This window comes from Spea bombifrons, chromosome 4, assembly GCF_027358695.1.
Source record: "Spea bombifrons isolate aSpeBom1 chromosome 4, aSpeBom1.2.pri, whole genome shotgun sequence".
NCBI classification, from domain to species: Eukaryota; Metazoa; Chordata; class Amphibia; order Anura; family Pelobatidae; genus Spea; species Spea bombifrons.
In genome coordinates, this window is record NC_071090.1 from 107014281 (window position 1) to 107036771 (window position 22491).

A 22491-nucleotide genomic window follows, 5' to 3' on the forward strand; every position below is an offset into this window, starting at 1 on the left:
GCCCCTTCATGCTCAGATTGGGGCAAAAGCCCTGAGACTTAGGTAAGTATGAATGAGTGTGCGCTCTTTCTCATTTTAATAGCAAACTTGACATGTAGAAAAAACTCTTTAGGCATTAGGCTTTCCTAACACGTTTGACGAGTCACTGCATAGAATCTGCGTGATGGGCTATTAAAGGGTTAATATTCCCAATTATAAATGTTCCCGGGTTCCTTGGCTGGCTGAGAGTTTCAAGAGTTGCTACTTTTTTTAAATGTAAGCAGATGCTATAGATTTCTTTTACTAAAGACGAATATTATTATAATAATGACTATTATTATATTGTTTCATATGGCGCCATCATGTTCCGTAGCGCTGTACAATGGGTAAACAGGACATAGCAAGTAATATATATATATATATCAATTCGACTTACAGGAACAGGTGAGGAGGGGATGAGTAGTTGATGTTTTTTTAAGTTGAAAACATGTTTTTTTATAACTCAGAATCCAAGTATGACTCTAAACGTATGTCATGGAAACAAAAATGACCTAATACTCCCGGAGAAGGCAGAATCCTGCTCCCTGCTGCCGCAAAATCAGGACTTCCGCATCGAATCCAGAACACACGTTCAGATTAACCCTTTAGTCTGTCCATATTTCCTGCTGTAAAGACCTTAATCAGTCGTTGGTCTCAGGAGCCATATGCTTGTCCCATGCCTACTTAAATTCCCTTTCTACCGCTTCTGCGGGGCGGCTGTTTCATTTATCTACCAACCTTTTGTTAACGTAAAACCTTTCATTATATCTAAAAAGAGACACAGCCTTCTGCTGCATTATACCAGGAACAAGACAATTCTGTAACACATTTGTTTCAAGTGGATGCTGATAATTTGTTGGGGGATCAAAAAATTGAATTTAACCCTTTGAAAGCGAGTATATGCTCCTGTACATCTAAATACGATGTTAGAAACCTAACACTCTCTAAGTGTTCAATGCACTTTTTTTTATCAAGAAATATTTCATAATTATTCTTTTTATAATTATTTTATTTATTTCTTTAGAGTTTTTTTCTCATATATATGTATGTATATATATTTTTTTTTACTTAAAAATAAATGTGTTCAATTAACTTTTTAAACAAGAAAAATTTCATAATTCTTCTTATTATAATTATTATTTTATTTATATATATATATATATATATATTTATTTAACTTGCCCTGAGATAAAAAATAAATAAATATATGATTTATGTGAGTGCCCTAAAGGATCTTTATAATAATTATCTTTATAATAATAATCCTAGTGCATTATATTTCTTAACATGCACCTGTCCTCATCTTCTTGATTTAGAATGTAACTGGTGGAGGACTCAGAATATGGGACGGTGGATAGAAAAACCCTCGGAGTTCTCCGACGGGAGATTTGGGACATGAACCCAGCCTATCAGGGAAGCTGTGCAGAGGTGGTAGGGGTTAATACAGCAAGGGTTAGGCATACGGCTCCTGAATCTATGACGAGACCAACGACTGATTAAGGTCTGAGTGGTTACAGCAGGATAAACAGGCAGAATAGACGGGGGCCGACTGGGGCCGATCTGCCGGCAGATTCTATGCTACTGTGTGTCTAAGGAACCCCTGCTTATCCAATGAAATTCATTCATCCATTAGTCAGAGTGTCTGGCTAGGTGTGATTAAGACTGAGCCATTCTATTGTTTCCCACAGCCAGTTTGATAAGGGGTCAGACGGGTTTGTCTAGTAGATCGGACTCAGATACGCAGCTGAAAATATACCAAAAAATATATATTTTTATTCCGATAATACAAAAAAATGCTATGATGCTGGCTGAGGGCCCAAAAATACTGATCAGAGCAAGACATGTTGCCAAGGTAACCAGTCATGTATGTAAACAGCCGTACACATGTATTTGCACATTTAAGGTGAATCAGCCCCTGTAAACACCGGGAAACACACGCCAAACAATGTATTCCTTCCAAGGAACCCCGCCGCTGTATCAATAACAGGGCGAGACACTTACACGGCAGCAAGGGACAGCCCCATACCTCCCGAGTGTCCCTGTTCAGGAGATACAGTCCCTCTTTGGGGCTATGAGGGTATTACGGCCTTCTGCAGCCCTAAAAATCAAAGTGATGTGTATAGAAACAGCTGGAAATGGGTTAATAAACAAAAAAGTGCCAGTCCATAAGTATCCGTATGAACGGGATCAGTGCCCGCTCCCCCCCCCCCCCCCGGTGACACATTCTGTCATTTGGTTGACTCATTCTCAAGATGTTTTTCGGTGTCAACAGAGAAATGCGGCATGGTCTCTCGAGAATTTTAGGCTTCAATGGGACGATGTGGAAAAAGATGACTCTGGTTTGAAAAGTGGTTTTATCACCATAGCAACCGATGGAGATGCTCCAGTCAGTGGTGACGTAACAGTGGTCGCCATGGTGATAAAACCACTTTTTTAAGAATTCTCCATTTCACCGGAAATTTGTAAGACACAAGAAAAAATGGAAATTAAGAAAAAAATAAAGTAAACAAATTTTCTTTTCTTTTTATAGTGCTTTGCTGACTCGATGGGAAATGTGAGGTCAAGATAAATGATGAACGGTGTGGGCGTCCGCCAAGAAGACGCGTTACTGAAAATACCCTAAAAATAGGTCTTTAATAGTATTTTTTCTTCTTGATGCTATGGATGTCTTTAGTTTAAATTAATGAGCAGGGCCACCATCGGGGGGGGGCACCCAGTTCCTGTGTATTGAACAAAAGCAGCAGGCCCTGGTCTGTGAAGGGACCCCTCATTGGGCGCCGGGGCGTTATACCCAGGACCAAGACCCCGGGGTCCGCTACACAGGACTAGGCCCTTGTGGCCTGCTACTCATGTCTTGGCCTTGGGGGCTGGTGGCCCCTTTCTGGACTTTAAGACCTGGTGGCACCCGTTCCTCTTTTTCTAAAATACATCATTTCCTCTTCTATTAGCCCCCGATTACAGAAATAGCTATTAACGGGTCATAAAGTCACATAAAAAGTCAAGCCCTGCTTTAGCCATGAAACATGTTGGAAGGTATATTGAAATGTAAAATTATATATAATTTTTAAATAAAACAAATTATAAGACACAAATCTGAAACTATATATACAGTGTATATATATATATATATATATATATATATATATATATGTCCATATATTCATTTATTTAAATATATATATATAGATATAATTATTTCTATTTATTTTATATATACAGTATGTATATACCGGTATTTATATAATATATTTTATTTCCTTTATTTTTTATATATAGATTTAGATATATTTATTTATTTACATTTATTTTTATATACATATATATATAGATATCAGTAAATAGGCTTCCTCGATAAATGACACAGCTTTTTTGAAGCGTAGATGACCGTCTTATTGTGGAAAAAAAGTGCGCTATTTTTAGGTCTTACATCAATGGAAAAAGGAACTAATTACTCAATTATGTTTAATATTAAGTAAATGAACGCGGGGAGAGGAACTCCGTGACTACCTGTGATTAGAAGTCATTTAATTAGGTTATTTCTAATGTGTTTTATACCTAACATATATGTAATTAGCTATGTAATCGGAAATTAACTCCAGAGTCGCTACAATCTGCGCTCGGATCTATTTATTCACTTATAATATTAAGTAATATTGTTTGTGGAAAAGGTAGAAGATTTTTTTTTTAATTAAGACTATCTGGTTTCCATGGTGATTGGCCCATGACAAGTTTCCCCCTTACAGGTTACAAATAAGTGAATCTGGTAAAATAATAATAAGAAAAAAATTATATATATGTGTGTGTAAAAATGTGGTCACCATAGCAACCAATAGTAGGATCAGTTCATTTATTGCTATGGCAATAAGCCCACTTTTTAGACTGCTCCTTCTGCAGGATGCCACAAACAAAAGGAGCAGTCTGCCCATAAGGGTGACACAGAAAGAAGGAGCCTGAAGTCCGCCCCTCCCCCTGTAGATTCTGCCCCTCCCACTGATGGGTGTCAGACAGAAGGAGATGGGAGTCTGCCCCTCCCCTGCGGAGTCTGCCCCTCCCACTGCAGGGTGTCATACAAACAGAAGGAACTCACTGTCTTTAGGGGCGACACAGGTAAAAGGAGCTTGGAGCTTGGCCCTCCTCCTGCAGGGCGACACAGACAAAAAGAGCCGGGAGTCTGCCCCTCCCACTGCAGGGCGACACAGACAAAACGAGCCGGGAGTCTGCCCCTCCCACTGCAGGGCGACACAGACAAGGAGCTGGGAGTCTGGCCCTCCTCCCTCAGGGGGACACAGGCAAGGAGCTGGAGTCTAGCCCCTCCCACTGCAGGGCAACACAGACAAAAGGAGCCGGGGGTCTGCCCCTCCCACTGCAGGGCGACACAAACAAAAGGAGCCGGGAGTCTGCCCCTCCCACTGCAGGGCGACACAGACAAGGAACCGGGAGTCTGCAGCATGACAGTGACACAGACCCAAAAAGCTGCTGGTTTTGCTCTTCTGACCACAGGATTATTTCACTTAATGAGATCAAAATAGCCAACTTATTATATATAAAAATAGCCCTTTTTAGCACAATTTTCCCAAAAGTGTCTATTTTTGCTGCCGATTCCTGCGCGACGTCGTCCCGGCAGCGGCCGGAGGATAAAAAAACTATTTTTAGGCTGTGTTTTGGTGACGATACAAATAGAAACCAGCGCGAAACATCTCACATGTGTGTCAAATATGTGAATGGAGGAGGAGGGGGAGAGCGGAGAGAGAGGGGAGAGAGGGGAGAGAGGGGTCCTGGCGGGGAGGGCAGGCTGGATACAAGCATTTTAAAGCATTTTGCTGGGCTCTAGACCAAGCCCCGACTCTCTATCGCTCTCGTTAAAAACGCACACATTAGCCAAATATTCCAGAACTTAATATTATTATTATTTATTGATTTATATAGCACCGACATACTCTGTAGTGCTGTACCCGGTGTAATGCATAGTTAAATTGCTAAGATTTCTTAAAGGGATATTATATTTACTTTACTGGGAGGGTAGTAGATAAGTGGAACAGCCTTCCAGCAGAAGTGGTAGAGGGTAATACAGTGAGGGGATTTAAACATGCGCAGGACAGGCGTATGGCTCCTGAATCTAAGATGAGACCAACGATTGATTTAAGGGACACTCCAGCCATTATATGCACTTTAATGTGACCCCTTTAAATGCTCTTTTTGCCCCTTTTGCAAATATGTGGGGGGTTTTGCAGAATTTGCCCCTTTTCCCCACCCCCCAACTAGTTGTCATGTAGGAGATGTGTTTGGTCGGACACATCTCCTTCCGCGTGATATTCTCACCACCACTCAGCTCCAGTGCTGACTCAAAGCATCCCTATCGATTTCTACGGGAGCGCTTTCTTGCCACTGGTTGGCTACTTCAATCAGCCAATCAGTGGAGACTATTCATCGGATAACATGGGAGGAGGATAGCTGCAGCAGCAGGGCTAGAGCTAGAACGCAGTCCTTGCGGAGGGTTAGGGTTACTCACAGAGCACTTTAACGTCTCTTCTCTTATAGTGGGGGTGTCACACACAACAAACGGTCTCTTTATGATTCTGGAACCCCTGCCAGCAACGTAGTAACCTTCACCGGTGAAAAAACACGTTTTTCTTATAAAAATTTATGTTGAATGACTAAGAAAAATATTCTCGCGGAATGAGTCATTTAATTAATTTGAACCAAAATGTCATGTTATGTAAGGAACCTGTCCTTTGGCGATCGGTGGTAAAATCAGTGCCGGTGTACAATTACCCTCTGAGACTGCTCTACGAGAGGTCTCGGGAAGAACACCCTCTGCTACATCAGCCAAGCCTGGCGCTTCCGACATTCCGGCAGCGTGACATTAAAACAGTCACCGAGTGGTCATAGAGGATGAAAGGGGGGGGGATAGAACATCTAAAAACCATGTGCTTAAAGTTAGAACGCCTCTCGACACGCCTGGACATCGGGGGTAAAGGAGGGACCAAGGGTTGATGGTGGAGATCGTTTGATCTGATAGTCTCCAGTCTACGATAGGTAAGACTCGGATCTCTATGTTATGAGGGTCCAGTGACGAGTATGGTGCCAGATACCTCCTCTTCCAACTAGATCATGAGGTCAAGGCTGGCAGGTGGTGCAGAGGTACCAGTCCAGACCCATTGACACTTTGGGACCTGTTAGTCCCTGGAAACCCAACAGTAACACCACTGGGTGGAATGGTCTTCTAGATTTCCAGTTTTCTAGAGAATATCAGAGGTGTACTGGGACCAAAAAGAAGTCCCAGGCCAATTAAGCCACAGGGCATTTGCCTATACAGAAGGTTAGGTACAAAAAGTGGACCTTACGACTATAGCTAGGTGGACCTTATATGAGGAAGTTCTCAACCTGAAGTAGATTGGATGGAGAGAACTTTATGTATATATTGTATGAGGATGGAGGTTCTAGATGGCTCAAGGTACCCACGTCCAAAGCTTTCTTCTCTGCCGCTGAGAAATGTAATCAAACAATGGAGAGAAAACAGGACTGATGCACAGGAAGAGTGAGTAAACGAGTCAGGGAAAGCAAAGGGAGAAAGTCTTTCAAGAGACAAAAGAAGATGACAATTGTGTCAAATATTCTATCGCCTGATTCAGAAATTGCACAAATTTAGGGGGGGGGGGGGTGACTCGGAGAGATTCCCCTACGGACTCTGTAACCTGATGGGGAAAGGAGATAATTCAGTCTGTGACTCACCCATAACGTTATACCCCCCCCCCCCCGCCATCTAAAAGCTTTCTAAAAGACCCTGACCCCCCCACCTCGGCCTCATCACTGATAACGAGGAATGAAATGTCCAGCATTCCATCAGATCCTTCTTGACCGGCCCTGAATCAGCTTCCTAAACCCCACAGCGTCCTTCCAATTATATCCAGAGTTATGAGAAACCAAAAAAAGGGATCCAATGACTAAGAAAACCCTATTATCACGATAATATTTACTCAATATCAGAATTACCGCATGAATACCCTCTTACTACCCCCAATCCACGGCTCAAAATGAATCCATTTCTTAACAAAAAACGTAATCTTTCCTAGACGCCACATAAAATGTATATTTTTTTTGGAAATCCGCGTTGCCTTTGAATTAGGGACGGTTTGGATACAGTTAGGCGAGTGGAGGACACGTAAGATGAGGTCCACCACGATTCCCAAATTCTTCATGTTACCGTTCACCACAAAAAATACAATTATGGAAATTAAATGTCTTTCTAGATTAAAATAAGCAGTGTCTGGGGTTATATTTATAGGGGGGGGGCAGCTCCCACCTCTGATGTCATACTGCATGTGCCATACTTTGAAATGTCAGAAGTGGACGCATGGCATCAATGACACAATGCTGACATGTGTTTCCTGCGAGAGGTTCAGAGAGGGGGGGGAGTACTACTTTTTCACCCATTTTCAGAGATAAGGAATCTTTTTCCCACCAGTCTATCCTTTATCCATAGATACGCTTCCAGCACCTCATTGAATCCCTTCATATGTTCTACGGGGTCTACGGAATCCCCCCTCTCTCTTCTTTCCTCTGCGCTTCAGAGTATTAGACTTTTTATTACTTAAAGTTAAACATTTACCAATTTTAGCGGCCCTCCAGTGAACTTTCTCCAAGGTGTCGATGTCCTTCTGGAGATGGGGGTCTCCAGAACCGTCCCCAATACTCTAGGTGGGGTCTATAAGGTGACAGATCCACCTTCTGCTATTAATGCCGCTAGCTCCCTGCACGCTCTTTCAGATGCTTCATCGCGTTGTCTGCTTACCTTTAAATCATAAAACCCTCAGGTTACCATAGAAACCAGTCATTTAGAGAGGTTTTTTAAAAACTTTACTACATAAACTCCTAAAACCAGCACTCCGGGGAGCCTGAGAGTCTTGGGAGCGAAGACTCGCCAGCTTTTCACATCCAATACTCTGTTTCTTATTTATTATTGTATCGTTTCCATGACGGGGGGGGGCTCTCGGCTCCTTATCTGACATTTGGACTACTGCCGCTGCATTTAGAAACATAGGATCGGCCCCGTTCGGCCCCCGTCTAGTTGGCCCGTTTTCCCCGCTGTTAGGACTCAAACCTCGTCTTAGATTCAGGAGCCGGATGCCTATGCCATGCATGTCTAAACGCCCTCACTGTATTAACCTCTACCACTTCTGCTGGGAGGCTGTTCCAGTTATCCACCACCCTCACACTTTAATTTTTTTTCCCTCTTCTTCGAAATAAACGTCCCTCCAGTACATTTACTGTAACATGTATTATAATGACCTCACAGGGGGAGATTTTTTTGGCTTCAGACATAATGTACACTGACAGCCAGACACACACTCGCACACACACACACACACACACGCTCACACACACACGCTCGCACACTCACACGCTCGCATTGGACAAGAGACAAGGGGCTGTTCCTATTACACATTCACATCTGGGAGTCCAGACAGACAGAACATGAGGTTTTGGCACGTGTTAGGAAACACCCCGGGGGCGTCAGTTGTGGGAAGACGTATAAAGTCAGAGCCGTTCGCCTCTCTCATTCATTCACAGCAGCCGCTGAGATAGATAGCCCGGCATTCACTTTCTAGAGCCACACTACAGCTGGGGGAGCGGAGAAGATGACTTGGAACAGAAGGTGAGCTCCCAACGGCCTCTTCTCCCTTTAAGGTTAATACTTTGTATTCCTTTATGAACCTAACCCTACTCTCTTTCTTTTTGCCCCAGGCTAATTACCCTCACTTTGCTGCACCTTATTGCCGTAGCAGCAGCTTTACCGCCCCTAGCCCGGGTGGCCCAGCAAGATGTTAGATTCGGGGTGCGCCTGTTTCGGGAGATTCAGCAGGATTTTAAGGAGAGCAACCTGGGGTTTTCACCGTACGGCGCTTCTTCTGCGCTGAACATACTTCAGTCTGGAGCAACGGGGCGCACGCTTGCGCAGATAACCAGGGCTCTGGATTACGGACACCATGGTGAGTTACCACCAACGACCAATCGCATAAAAGGGATCGTGTGAGGTTTAAATGCATGAAAACAGTTATATATATAATGCTTTTGTTCACAACAAAGCATCTTAGATATTTCTCCTAATCGCGCTCCAAACTGCAGGCATCTGCTAAAGCTGCATAAAACTTTGACAGCCGCACATGGCATGATCTTCTTGTACCCTGGTATCCAACATACATATTTCTGGCCCCCGAACCCCCTTGATGCTCACATCTGAATTAGCGAGCCCCACGCTGGCTGTGCATCTTGGGAGTTGCATTTTACCTGTTGGCTACAAATGTTTTAATGTGAAACTCCAAATAACCTGCTCATGCAATAATATGACGCGATATATAAAGCAATAAATCACACAGCAGCTTGTAACCCTCCCCCTGTGGAGATCTTTGCCAAATAACATGCCCCCCCCTATATATTATCATATCAAACAGCGGCAGGCGGTACATCTTATCGTGTATTCACTCCATGATTCACTTCCTTTCCTTTGAACGGCGGGACTGTTGGGTGTATTGTCTGACACGGGTTTGACAGGAGGTTCCCCGTTCAAGCATGTTCCCGGTTTAGTCATTTCACCTTATCTGATCGTAAATCCCTAGTAATAATAATAATAATAATAAAAAACACACAGCCTGGGGTGGGACTCAGTGGAAAGAAAGTCGATGTGATTGGACAGCTAGAACGTTCCGTCATATGAGACACCTAGAATTCATACCTTCCGTTCTAGAACATTTAGTAGGAGAACGTCTAGAACGGGAGTATTTCTATACCGGAGTGTATTTTATTTGGTGGCCTCCACCAGATGAAGCCATAGAGCTCTAGACTGTTGACCATGCTGATGAGGAGCAGTGTATCGTGGGTAATGGCTGATCATGTGATCATGTGTCTCCATTGCTAATCACCTCCCTTTTGGCCCCGCAGAGCGGGCTGTGTTCGCTTCCCTGCGCAGGTTGAGGGAAATCATCTGCTCTCCTTCGACATCTGGTGAAGACCCCAGGTCCGTGCACGTGGCCGACGGCCTCTTCGTGCAGCGGGACCTTGCGCTCACCCCAGGGTTCCTGAAAAGATTTCAGAGCGCCTTCCAGCGTCATGTGATCCAAGTCAACTTCACCGACCAAGAACAAGCCAGGGACATTCTGAATCAATGGGTGGAGAACCAGACAGATGGTGAGCATTAGAACATCACAACACAAGCTTTCAGGTTTCTATGCCGACAACCTGTTTTTTTGTGTCACATGACAATTGACTGTTCCCGCAAAAAAACTAAATGAACGAAAATAATTTTTTTAGATGGTTAAGGAAACTTTCCTTTCTTTTTAGGAATGATTCAAGATTTATTGGGGAGCAACTCTATTCCTGCGCTGACCCGCCTGGTTTTACTAAGCGCTGTACATTTTGACGGGAAGTGGGTCCTCCCGTTTCCAGAGGAGGCAACTCACCAGAGGCCGTTCTACCGGGCAGATGGGTCTCAGGTGCAAGTCTCCATGATGGCAAAGAGTGGCAAATATAACTACAGTAAGTGTTTGCTCAGGGCTTCCCTACATGAGACAAATAATATATGTCTGGACCTTATGTGTTCAAGTGTGTCCTCTGGTGGCCAGATATATCCCTCCTTTACACTCACCGTTATTCTCTCTCCAGGTGAGTTCCTGACCCCAAAAGGAGAGGATTATGATGTCATTGAGCTGCCTTATGAGGGAGGAGAGCTCAGCATGCTGATTGCAGCTCCGTATGAGAAAGGGGTTCCTCTGTCTGCTATCACCGATATCCTGACTCCAGAACTCATTGAAGAATGGAAAGCAAGAATGAAGATGTCCACGCGGCTTCTCATGCTGCCCAAGTAAGTTCTGCCTCTTCTACTGTAGGGTGACAGAAATGTTTTGCCCTCCATGCGCAGCCACATCCTCTCCTCTGTTTCTAACAACCCGGTGTTTATAACTCTTCATTCTCTCCCAAGGTTCTCTCTGCTAAGCGAGGTGGACCTGAAGGCTCCTTTAGAACGTCTTGGAATCACAGACATGTTCTCCGCAGAGAAGGCAGACTTCAGTCGCCTATCCAGTGAGTATCCACAGATCTCAAAACACCTGATCATCAGAGAGCTGAAAAAACGAGACCCCCCCCCTTCTGGAAACTCACGCAATTTATTTTGTTTTTTAGCTGAGAGGCCGCTCTACGTTTCCCAAGCCTTTCAGAAAATAAAAGTGGAGGTGACAGAAAGTGGGACAAAAGCGGCGGCAGCAACAGGTAAGGAGCACAACAGAGAGCCAAGTCTGGGTTTAATGGAAGGAGTGGGGAGAGTGTGAATTCAGGACCGCATTCCCATTTCAGGAGCTCATAGGTGGACATGTAACAAATAGCGGGGTGGTGGGGTGGAGGAAACGTTGAATGGATAAGATTCAGAATTGGCTTTAGGGCCAACTTGGCTACAAAAATGGTGCTTTAGGCAACTGTCTAGTTTGCGATATGAGAAATCCCAGCCAGAAAACCAGAGAGAAAGATCCAATAGGAATCATGAAACATGGGAATGATGATGAGAGCTTAAAAAAAAGGCTGGGTAAGTGTAGTGTTGAGGAATGGCAAAAGTAGCATGAATGAGAGTAAAATATGGGACAAGAATGAGAGAAACTCGAGGTTCATATTGGAAAAGAAATGTAAAAAGAAAGCAAAAAGCTTGAAAAAGAGACTGGGGAGGACTTGGAATTAAAACTGAGATATTCAGGAGATAGCGGTTGGACCAGACTGAGAGACAGAGGGGTCCAGCTCGGGATGGAATAAGCGAGAGAGAGAGAAGAGGACCCTTTAGCAGACATAGAGTTGCTTCTGACCTCTTTCTGTTCCCTTAGCTGCCATACTCCTTGCCCGGATGTCCCCCCTGGAAGTTATCATGGATCGGTCATTCTTATTCATCATCCGACACAATCAAACAGGTGAGAGGTCTAATAACACCGTAACTTATATCACGGAGTTCTAACTTCCACGTCCCAATCCACCGAAGGATCTTAGCGTGTACCATAAATAAGAATAATAAAGTTTGACCTGACAGACCTACTTTCTTTATCTCCCGTAGGGTCGCTGCTGTTCCTAGGACAGGTCATGGAGCCTTGAGTTCGCTTCTTTCATCCTGAAGAACACAAGTCCACCCTACCACCACCCTGGGCATTTCCACGGGTCATCGAGAGAAGATACCAGAGCACAAGACATCTGCGAGATGACCAAGGGTCGGGGGGGGGATGGGAAATAAAACGGGTAGTGTGAGAGATCAACAAGGTGTGGGAGGGAATGATGTGAAGTAATGAGAGTGCGAGTGAATGTCAGAGTATCACTGGGTATTAGAGCTGTATAGATCTGAATTTTACTATTGTATATTTAATAAATATATTTATTTATATCAGAGTGGTTCTTATTATTTCATTTCATTGTACAGCGCTATGGAATTTGATGTCATCTGGGTATTAAATAAGTACTAAGGGATGAGGCTACTAATGCTCTCCTTGTCTTAAAGGCACCCAGCATCTTTGATGTGGTCCATGGAGGCTGTGCCGGCCCTTTATGGTGTATAGGGCCGGCTGGGGCGATTGGAGATCTCCCTTGTAACTGGACAAGGAGGGGGCTTGATCACCCAAGAGCATGATGTGCACCCCACTCATGGACATTTCAGGCTGTAACATAATTGCAAAAGGATTTTCTAACCATCAATTAGCCTTTTAAACTTCATTGGAACACAGGAGTGATGGGAGCGATAAAGGGCCATTGGAACACAGGAGTGATGGGAGTGATAAAGGGCCATTGGAACACAGGAGTGATGGGAGTGATAAAGGACCATTGGAACACAGGAGTGATGGGAGTGATAAAGGGACATTGGAAGACAGGAGTGATGGGAGTGATAAAGGGCCATTGGAACACAGGAGTGATGGGAGTGATAATGGGCCATTTGAACACAGGAGTGATGGGAGTGATAAAGGGCCTTTGGAACACAGGAGTGATGGGAGTGATAATGGGCCATTGGAACACAGGAGTGATGGGAGTGATAAAGGGCCTTAGAACACAGGAGTGATGAGAGTAATATAGGGCCATTGGAACACAGGAGTGATGGGAGTGATAAAGGGCCATTGGAACACAGGAGTGATGGGAGTGATAAAGGGCCTTAGAACACAGGAGTGATGAGAGTAATATAGGGCCATTGGAACACAGGAGTGATGGGAGTGATAAAGGGCCATTGGAACACAGGAGTGATGGGAGTGATAATGGGCCATTTGAACACAGGAGTGATGGGAGTGATAAAGGGCCTTTGGAACACAGGAGTGATGGGAGTGATAATGGGCCATTGGAACACAGGAGTGATGGGAGTGATAAAGGGCCTTAGAACACAGGAGTGATGAGAGTAATATAGGGCCATTGGAACACAGGAGTGATGGGAGTGATAAAGGGCCTCTGTACGCCTATGAAGAGATTCCATTACAAATCAGCCGTTTCCAGCTACAATAGTCATTTACAACATTAACCCCGTCTGCGCTGGATTTCTGATCCACTTCATGTTATTAGTGTATAGAGTATAGTGTGCTTTTCTTTCAAAAACGAGTGACCCCAAACTTTTGAACGGCAGTGTGTATAGTGAATAGGTGAAGCTAAGAAATGTTGGCATAAGAGTGTTATACGTTGGTGCTTAATAGTAATAATAATAATAATACAAAATAAAAATAATAAAAATAAATTAAAATAATAATTATTATAATTTCAAATTATTCCGGCTTTTAGAGCTGCATGCGGCAAACGCTCTGAGCTCCTAGAAAAGAGGGACCTTAGGTGAGGGATAAGGGGCACAGGGATTTGGGGACCATAAAGGGACTGTCAGTACTAATTGGGGACACTTGGCAGGTGTGATATATGGATGTAAACTAGAAAGTAAGATGAAGTCACTTAAAATGAGTATTTAGGTGATGACAGCGAGCTATTTCATCAATAAGTGACCGGATGATCCCATTGCTGAACCAATTAGATTGCAGCTTTTATTGAATTAGCGTGTAACGACTCTAATTAGCACTCCGTTCCTCCCATTAGAGAAGAGATGATCTCATTAGACCGTTTCCATCGCTAGTTCTTAGCGGGTCTATTTATTCCGCCACCGTACCGGGCATTTCTATACCCCTACAGGTTATTCTCTCACCAGACATCGACCTGAAAAATTTTTCGCGAAAAAAAAATTGGCTTTTTTGTTTTCAATAAAACGAAAATCAGATCCAGTTTTGTTTTTTCGATGGAACTGGAGCAAAAAATCTAAATTTATTTTTTGCTGCAAACAACACAATTCAGGATATATATTGCCTGTGAAAATGTCAAATTATAAGCCTTGATTGCTTCACAAGATGCGGCAAATCCATTTAGAATCGGACAATTAAAAAAAGGCATGTTTATTTTTTGGGTTTTTTTGGCAAAAACTGCTTATACATCATAAAAGTTTAATTGATGGCGCTATATAAAACAATAATAATAATAATAATAATGATGATAGCATACATATAATAAATCAGTCTTATCTGAGGTGAAATACATCTCACTGGGCACTAGAGGGAGCTCCATTCACATAGAGGAGATTAATAGAATTTCCATTTGGACCTCTTCGGCCCATTTAGTCTGCATGTTAAAGACGAAAGGACGTTTATTTCAAAGGAGGGGAAATGTTAGAAGAAGAGACCAGAATCTAAAGCTAGAGGGTCGGAGGCTTAGACGGAACGTAAGGAAGTTTTGCTTTTACAAGGGAGGGTGGTAGATAAATGGAACAGCTTCCCAGCAGAGGTGGTAGAGGCTAATACAGTAAGGGGATCTAAGCATGCCGGGAATACATATAGCCATCCTGAATCTAAGATGACATCAAGGACCGAATAACCCATTTTTTAAGGATTTTTAATACCCTAAAACCAAGATTTTTTTTGTTTTTTTGTTAGTGGAAGAGCTAATGGATATTGGGGCACTTTAACAAATCTTTAAATCATTTTTCTTTTTGTTTTGTTTTTGCGCTTTCCAGTGCAGTATGGCTCAAAAAATATTTTTTATTTTTTTTTACCAAATTCCTCTAGTGTTTTGGAAACATTTTTCTGTCGCAGAGTAAAGGAAGTAAAGGTCACCGTATGGATTACAAGCAGTTCATATTACGCCGGTTATTTAGAGATAATGCTTCTGAGAATAGAAAAATCTATAGACTGATAACCCGCTGTATACATTAATATATCTGGGTATATTTATGGGGCATCTGTCATATAAATGGGACGGGGGAGGGGGGGTAACACTTTATCTATACATTGTGATAGACCATTGGCTAGGAAATGTATAGGAGAAAGGCTATTAGAGACCTCCGGCCCCCCCCGGTTATTACTATGCAGGCCGACTAATATAAAATATGGCCGCTTGGCTCAATCCTCTCCACAATGGACATGGATAGCGTGCTGGGATCGGGCACAAAACTGGGTTAGCATGCATGCGCACACCGCTCATATTGTTAATATCCGAGCATTCTGATCGGTGCTTTTCTCAGTGCTGTATCACAGGTGAAATCCCTGCTTGAATACAGGTGACTTCACCGACTCATGGTTTCCATACAGGCTGTTATTAGTACTATTTCGTTCGGTTGCCGGCATTAGCGAGTCATTGCAGGGTGATTCTTGGGGTAAAGGATATTACAAAGTTCCCCAGATAGATTATACCAAGAACTTTGGGGGTAAATAAAGGTTCCAATAAGGTAAAATGCAGCTGTTTTAATGAAATAATTTAATTATGTAAGTAACACACTACATATATATATATATATATATATATATATATATATATAAATAATTATATATTTGTGTATAAGTGTTTAATAATTTATTAACACTAATTATTGTTTTTTTTGCCCCAGCCTATATTCCCGAGCATGTGATCTCATCCCACCTACAAAATGGCCGACAAGTGCTGACACCTCACGAGGCTGCTCGTCAGCAGATGGATGACGTAGTACTCACCTGGACAGGTTAGCAAACCCCGCCCCCTGTCACTGTGGTCTGTTACCATGGACACAAGCAGAGCATGAACTCCGCGGAGAGCACAGAGCATGCGCTGTTGCTGCTTTTTGGTCTCTTCGAGTTCTCGTAGCGCTAGTCGCGCAGGCGTCCTTGTCTCCCGCGCATGCGCTGTAGCAACACCCTGCCTCCTTCCCCTCCCCCGGGGGTGAGGCTGGGGGAGGAGGCTGTAGGTCCGGACACTGAGCCAGGAGAGGCCGGGGACCGAGGCCTGAGTGCAGGCCGCAGGACGGGGAGCTACAGCATACAGAGACGGCGGCAAGATGGTGAGCAGAGGGGAGCTGGATCAATGGGTACCCTAGTGGGTGTTATTCTTTATGGCACGGCCTGGGTTTTTTCACGTGAGGAGTATATCATAGGCACCTATAGCATTAGACTTGAGGTGATATAGTAAGTGTCTGTATACACATAAGTCTCCAGAGCTGTGCGTGGCTTAACGTATCAGCCATTTAGCAGGGGGTCACTATACAAATCCTCTACTGTCTGGAAGGCTTTGAAACCTCAGTGGTCTCATTTTCATATACATATTGCGTCTCTCAGTGCTTTCAGGTCTGTGTCCCTTTTCCATCCGTCATGGAAGGAAGTTTTACTTTACTGGGAGGGTGGTAGATGAGTGGAACAGCCTCCCAGCAGAAGTGGTAGAGGTTAATGCAGCGAGGGAATTTAAACACTCATGGGGCAGGCGTACGGCTCCTGAATCTAAGATGAGACCAACGACTGACTAAGGTCTTTACAGCAGAATAAACCGGTGGACTTGACGGGGGCCGAATGGGGGCCAATCTGCTGGATTGTAAGAGTTATGTTGGCTTTAGGACAGTGCAGTTGCACCCAGCAGTATGTATAATGTATACACTTTTAATGTGTAATTAAAGGGTGAACCGTACGTAAGGATGACCCTGAATGACCCCGGCACGCGCAGGCATTGGGGGTGCGTGTTGGCAGACCGGCCCTAGAAGGGCAGGGGCCGAGGAGCAGCGAGATGCTCTGCAGGGCAGGCGGGATGCTTGGTAGGGGACAAGTGTTTAATAAAAGACCGTTCCCTGAAGTCTACAAGATCCTAGGTTCCCTTTTACCCTGGAACATGCTGAATTCATAAGTGCCCCAGCACCCCTAGTATTAGACGCATGCATGCTAAAGTACTCTGAGTAACCCCAACGCGCTGTGAGTACTTTACTATGCATCGCTTGTGATATGTTACTTGACACAGAAGCTGCAGCCCTGCTGCTTCCTTCTCCTCTCCGGCCGGCAATCGTTGCCACTGATTGGCTGCTTGAAGATTAAAACAAAAATGCCCGCCGGGGGGGGGCTGAATAGTCCGCAGCGTTATCGCACATCACGTGTATGGTGTTGTGTTGGGCCCAACGTTGAGCTGGCGGGGGCAAATACATGCGTGGGAGGGTCTGCAGAATCCTCCCCATGCAATGAAAATGTAAAGGGACATCGTGGCGTCAGATCCCTGTCACTACCTAACAGAATAATAATTGGGAGGTAGACTGCTACTCAAACTGGCTGTGCTACTGTGGAGTATGCACCTTCTGGGGGTCCCAGACACCAGAGAATGAAATCGGGACCGCCGAGCTCTATCTCTGTCCTGAAAAGCAGGACCGAGGGATAGGATAGCAAAATCGGGACTGTGATGCGCAAAGCGGGCCAGTTGGGAGGCATGCGCATAATCCTGGGATATCAGTTAGACAGAACTGTTAGGTAGAGAATGTCTGGCATTGATCCACCGGCCCGCTGATATGGATAAACTGTATTCTCTGCTCCTCCGAGGCAGTACCGCTGGCCGGCCACTAGGAGGCGCTGTCTCTCCGGAAGTGGTGGAAATATTTTCAAAACTTTCTTTTGTGTTTAGTTGTTTTGTTTGTTTTTGTTTTCTTCACTCCTTGGTCTTGTCTTATGTTCCGATAGCCCAAAGCCTGTCCCATGCCGGGGCTTAAACTGTCTTAAGCCGTACCACTTCTGCTGGGAGGATGTTCTGCTTATCCACCAGAAATGGATACCAAAATACCTCCTGAGCTCTGGGAAGCAACCCTGGTTTAAACAGGCATGGGATAGACCTGCGGCTCCTGAATCTAAGACGGCTGATTGAGGTTTGAGTCGACAGCAGGAGAAACGGGCAGACTAGACGGGGGCCGAATGGGGCCGATCTGCCGGCAGACTCTGTGTTTCTATGTATTATAGGTGGAGTGTCTCTAGTGCTTATGTGGCGCGGTTTAAATGTTTAAAGCCAAGAACTGCTGATCTGGTGAAATCTCTTTGCCAGCCGCTTAATTAATGATCCCGAGGCGGCGTCTGTGCTCCCCGCACAGCGATGAGAACTCTACCCCCGCGGGCCGTGCAGTCATCTCTCTCTCCCCCCCTGTAGATGAGGTTCATGCTGCTCTTCAGCCGGCAGGGGAAGCTGCGGTTACAGAAGTGGTACGTGGCGACGTCGGAGCGCGAGAAGAAGAAGCTCGTTCGGGATCTCATGCAGACTGTCCTGAGCCGGAAGCCCAAGATGTGCAGCTTCCTGGAGTGGAAGGATCTTAAGGTTGTCTACAAAAGGTGATTTCGGTCACAGCTCAGCCTGACACCGGCATTCTCTACGGCAGAGACCCCCTTTGTATTTTACCCCATAATTTCTCCATCAAACCCCCTCCGAGGGCTTAACTAACAAAATAAAAAGAAAGCACACAGTATCCGGTATAAAAAACGAAATATTAAATCATGGAAAATCAGGAAAGTTAAAAAAAAAAAAAAAACGAACTCAATGTTAAAAAGCAAAAGAGGCTGAACAGAACGTGCGGGAAAGATCCGGTGATCCAGGAGCCTGTGAGGAAGCGCGTCCAATCGCTCGGGTGCCTGTGTGTGTGTATATATTATATAATTATAATATATTGGAATCTGTCTTGCTATCAGATTCTGATTCTCGGTCATTAGATGAGCCTTTGGAATGCGTTTATGATATCAGTAAAGTGTCTTCAACTTAACAGGGACTTAACATCCCCGAACCCCAGCAGGCGTGATGATGGAGGGGTTTATGTTATGTTGGCTATGACTCCTCCTGGCATATCTTGCTCATGCCAGCTCGATTCCCTTCTGTGAGGTGGCGTTATGGCGCTGGGAGATATTCTTGTTGCCCATTTGAGATGGTCGGCTCTTCTTCAGGCTTGTGATATCTCACGGCAGTCCTGTCTATTCACTAAAACGTTTCGCCGCTGTCACTGAGAACTGACCCTGCCTTGATGGGGTTGCTCCTTTGTTGCTCCGTGGTGTAGTTGAGATCTTCAGCTCCTGCAAGTGTATCTGCCAGCTACTGGTTTAGCGAATAAATCCCTCCGTTAACTCTTTCATTGTTCTCGTGATACGCCCCCTTGTGTTTTGCCCCCGCTCAACGCCCCGTTTATTTCTCCCCCGCAGGTACGCCAGCCTGTATTTCTGCTGCGCGGTGGAGGATCAGGATAACGAGCTCCTGACGCTGGAGCTCATTCACCGATACGTGGAGCTTCTGGACAAATACTTCGGCAGCGTGAGTTTTTAGGTGGACGGTTGGGCCGAGTGGGGTTAATACGTGGCCAGCTCTGCCCCCCCTCCCCCTTTTACCCTTCCGAGTAATCCTCCTCCCGGGCATTAATCTGAGCTCTGTTAATTGGGTTTAACCGAGATCACAGACTGTGCGTGTAATCCTCTCGGTCAGACGTCTAACGAACACGTCACGTAAGAAGCAGCGCCTCTATCCCTGTCTTCTAATGCAGTTACCGTTATTTGCCTCTTATTCCCCCCCCCATTTTTATGTTTTTACTTCTGCTAATCTTCCTTTTTTTACCCTTTTTTTTTTTTTTTTTATTGCACTTTTAATTTAAAAATATAATATAAATAAAAATGTTGATTCTATTTATTTATTCCGCGTCTTTACTTCAAACCCTTAAATTGCAGTATTTTAATAATAAAAAAGCAATATTTTCTTCTACTTTTCAATTACTTTTATTTGGCTGCTTCGCCTCCTTCGTTTCCACTGTGATGTTTTTAACCCTTTCCTCCGTTCCCATCTTCGTCCTTTTTGCTGTGTATTTTTATTTTTTTTTCCTGACCCCTTGTCATCGCTTTTTTTTCATTCCTTGCGTTTCCAGGTGTGCGAGCTGGATATCATATTTAACTTTGAGAAGGCCTATTTCATCCTGGACGAGTTCCTGATGGGGGGAGAAATCCAGGACACGTCCAAGAAAAGTGTCTTGAAAGCCATCGAGCAGTCGGACATGCTACAGGAGGTAGGGGATCTTGGCTGGCAAAACCACCTTTACATATAGATTATATATATATATATATATATATATATATCTCTAAACCTGTATTATATTATATAAACCTGTATAACTATATATAAAGTCCTTTTTTTTTTTTTTTTTTTTTTTTTTTTTTTTTTTGTGAAAGAAAAGCACATTAAAATAACATAATGGATCAGAAATCCAGTGCAGACGGGGTTAATGTAAATGACTATTGTAGCTGTTAACGGCTAATTTTTAATGAGATCTCTTCATAGGCGTACAGAGGCTCTTTCTCACTCCCATCACTCTTGTGTTCCAATGGCCCTTTATCACTCCCATCACTCCTGTGTTCCAGTGGCCCTTTATCACTTCCATCACTCCTGTTCCAGTGGCCCTTTCTCACTCCCATCACTCCTGTGATCCAAGTTTAAGTTTAAAAGGCTGATTCATTTCTAGAAAACCCTTTAGTAATTATGTTACAGAAAATTCCTTGTTTTCCATGAAAACATCTGTGACCCCAAACCTTTGGATGGTTGTGTGTGTGTGTGTGTGTGTGTGTGTGTGTGTGTGTGTATCTCTATATATATCTTCTTTGTCTCTTCACTGTGTCTTCTTTCTTCTCCCGCATTCTACTCTTTAGTACTTGTGTCCCGATCTTCCACTGTGTATCACTTTCTTTCTTCCTTTGTGTCTCCTCTTCCCTCCCTTCGCTCCCCCCCTCCACCCTTTCTCTGCAGTGGATGAATCATACATCTCTCTGGTCCTGTCACAGCTCACTGACTCCCACCCACTCACTTTCATAGCAAGCAATTTCCACATTGGCGATAAGGTGGGAGGGGGAGGCTAGATTCTGTATTATGGGGGGGGTAGTATTTGGGAGGGGGGGTTAAAGTAATACACGGTGATGTAGCGGAGGTATAACTTCCAGAAAAGTTACAGCCTGAGGGTTAGGTTAGCGCAGTAAAGACAATGACGGAGTGATAAAGGTCTTCGGAAGGTCAGGACTATCTTTGGGGTTTAAAGAGTCGATATAGGGGATAGTGATATTTTGTCGGGGTTGGATAGAAGTATCTCGGGTTTAATACTTGGTTGCGGGCTACAATAAGGGCGATGTATCCACGCAGGTCAAATACTTCATGGGGGGGGCTTCAGAGATGTGGGCTTCAGAGTCAAAATTCAATGCAAAGGTGGCTTAGAAGGGAAAAAAGTAAGGTTTAACCTAAACACGGTAGATTGTATGGAAGGTGATACGAGGGGGAGCCCTCAGGTGATATGGTGTCAGGGGTTGGAAGTCGGATGGTTTGAGGTGTGTTGGATAATCGGCGGAAGTAACTAATAAATACGTTGGAGACGGTGAGCCATCAGTGTGGTTCTGTGCTAAATGCTGCAGCGATTTGGTGTAATTTTTTCTTTCTTCCTCGATCTGACCCCCTTGTGCTTTTACTTTCTGCAGGAGGATGAGTCACCGCGCAGCGTTCTGGAAGAAATGGGACTTGCTTGATACAAACACAACCATTCCACTTGTTTTTTGCTGTTTTTTTTTTGTTTGTTGCCTCTCCCCAGTCCCTGCAACGCCCCATTCCCCTCTCATTGCAACTCTTTAACCCCCCCAAACAAGGCAACTCACCCCTGTAAACCCCCCCCCGTACGCGCTGACCACTGCCTGCTAGCCATGCTCTAGACGTGTGTACGTGTGTCACCACGTAGCTGCTTGTCTTAATCTCTATCCGTCTGATTTTTGTTTGCGTTGGAAAGAGGACAGAGGGACCAATTCGATGGGGATGATGCTCCTCTTAAATGCCACCTACAGTTCCCATCATGCTCAGTCGGAATACACGGTTCAGGGGTCTGTAGAGCCGGGAGAGAAAAAAAAAGGACATTTTCTGATCTGCTGTACCTTCCACTTTTGTATCTCTTCCTGAGTCACAAATGTCTTCACAATCATACTTCATTCTTTCTTGTTTACGTGCGTTGTGGCAACGGTGCCCACGTTCCCCAGGCTGACTTGCACTCTCGGTAACTGGCACTTGTCTGTATAATCTGCACTCTTCTCTATTTCTCCCCTGATATCGTTTCCGTACACTAGCCCCCCCCCCCAACGGAGCTTGGGTATGGGTGGTACGAGCAAAAGTCTGACCGCCCTGCTTCTCCTGCCA

General features: G+C 44.4%; 2 protein-coding genes across 2 annotated transcripts; both read left to right on the forward strand.

Annotated features, from left to right (window-relative positions):
- The first annotated feature begins 8593 nt into the window (after window positions 1-8593).
- SERPINE1 (serpin family E member 1) lies at window positions 8594-12406 on the forward strand. Its single transcript, XM_053464154.1, has 9 exons — window positions 8594-8674; window positions 8764-9008; window positions 9958-10203; window positions 10357-10551; window positions 10678-10876; window positions 10994-11094; window positions 11194-11280; window positions 11880-11963; window positions 12104-12406. Exons 1-9 carry the CDS (start codon window positions 8658-8660, stop codon window positions 12139-12141), a joined length of 1212 nt encoding a protein of 403 aa, XP_053320129.1. The 5' UTR covers window positions 8594-8657; the 3' UTR covers window positions 12142-12406.
- Window positions 12407-16184: 3778 nt separating this feature from the next.
- AP1S1 (adaptor related protein complex 1 subunit sigma 1) lies at window positions 16185-21882 on the forward strand. The gene is made up of 5 exons (XM_053461847.1): window positions 16185-16354; window positions 18457-18635; window positions 19491-19599; window positions 20201-20338; window positions 21789-21882. Exons 1-5 carry the CDS (start codon window positions 16352-16354, stop codon window positions 21834-21836), a joined length of 477 nt encoding a protein of 158 aa, XP_053317822.1. The 5' UTR covers window positions 16185-16351; the 3' UTR covers window positions 21837-21882.
- Window positions 21883-22491: the final 609 nt, after the last annotated feature.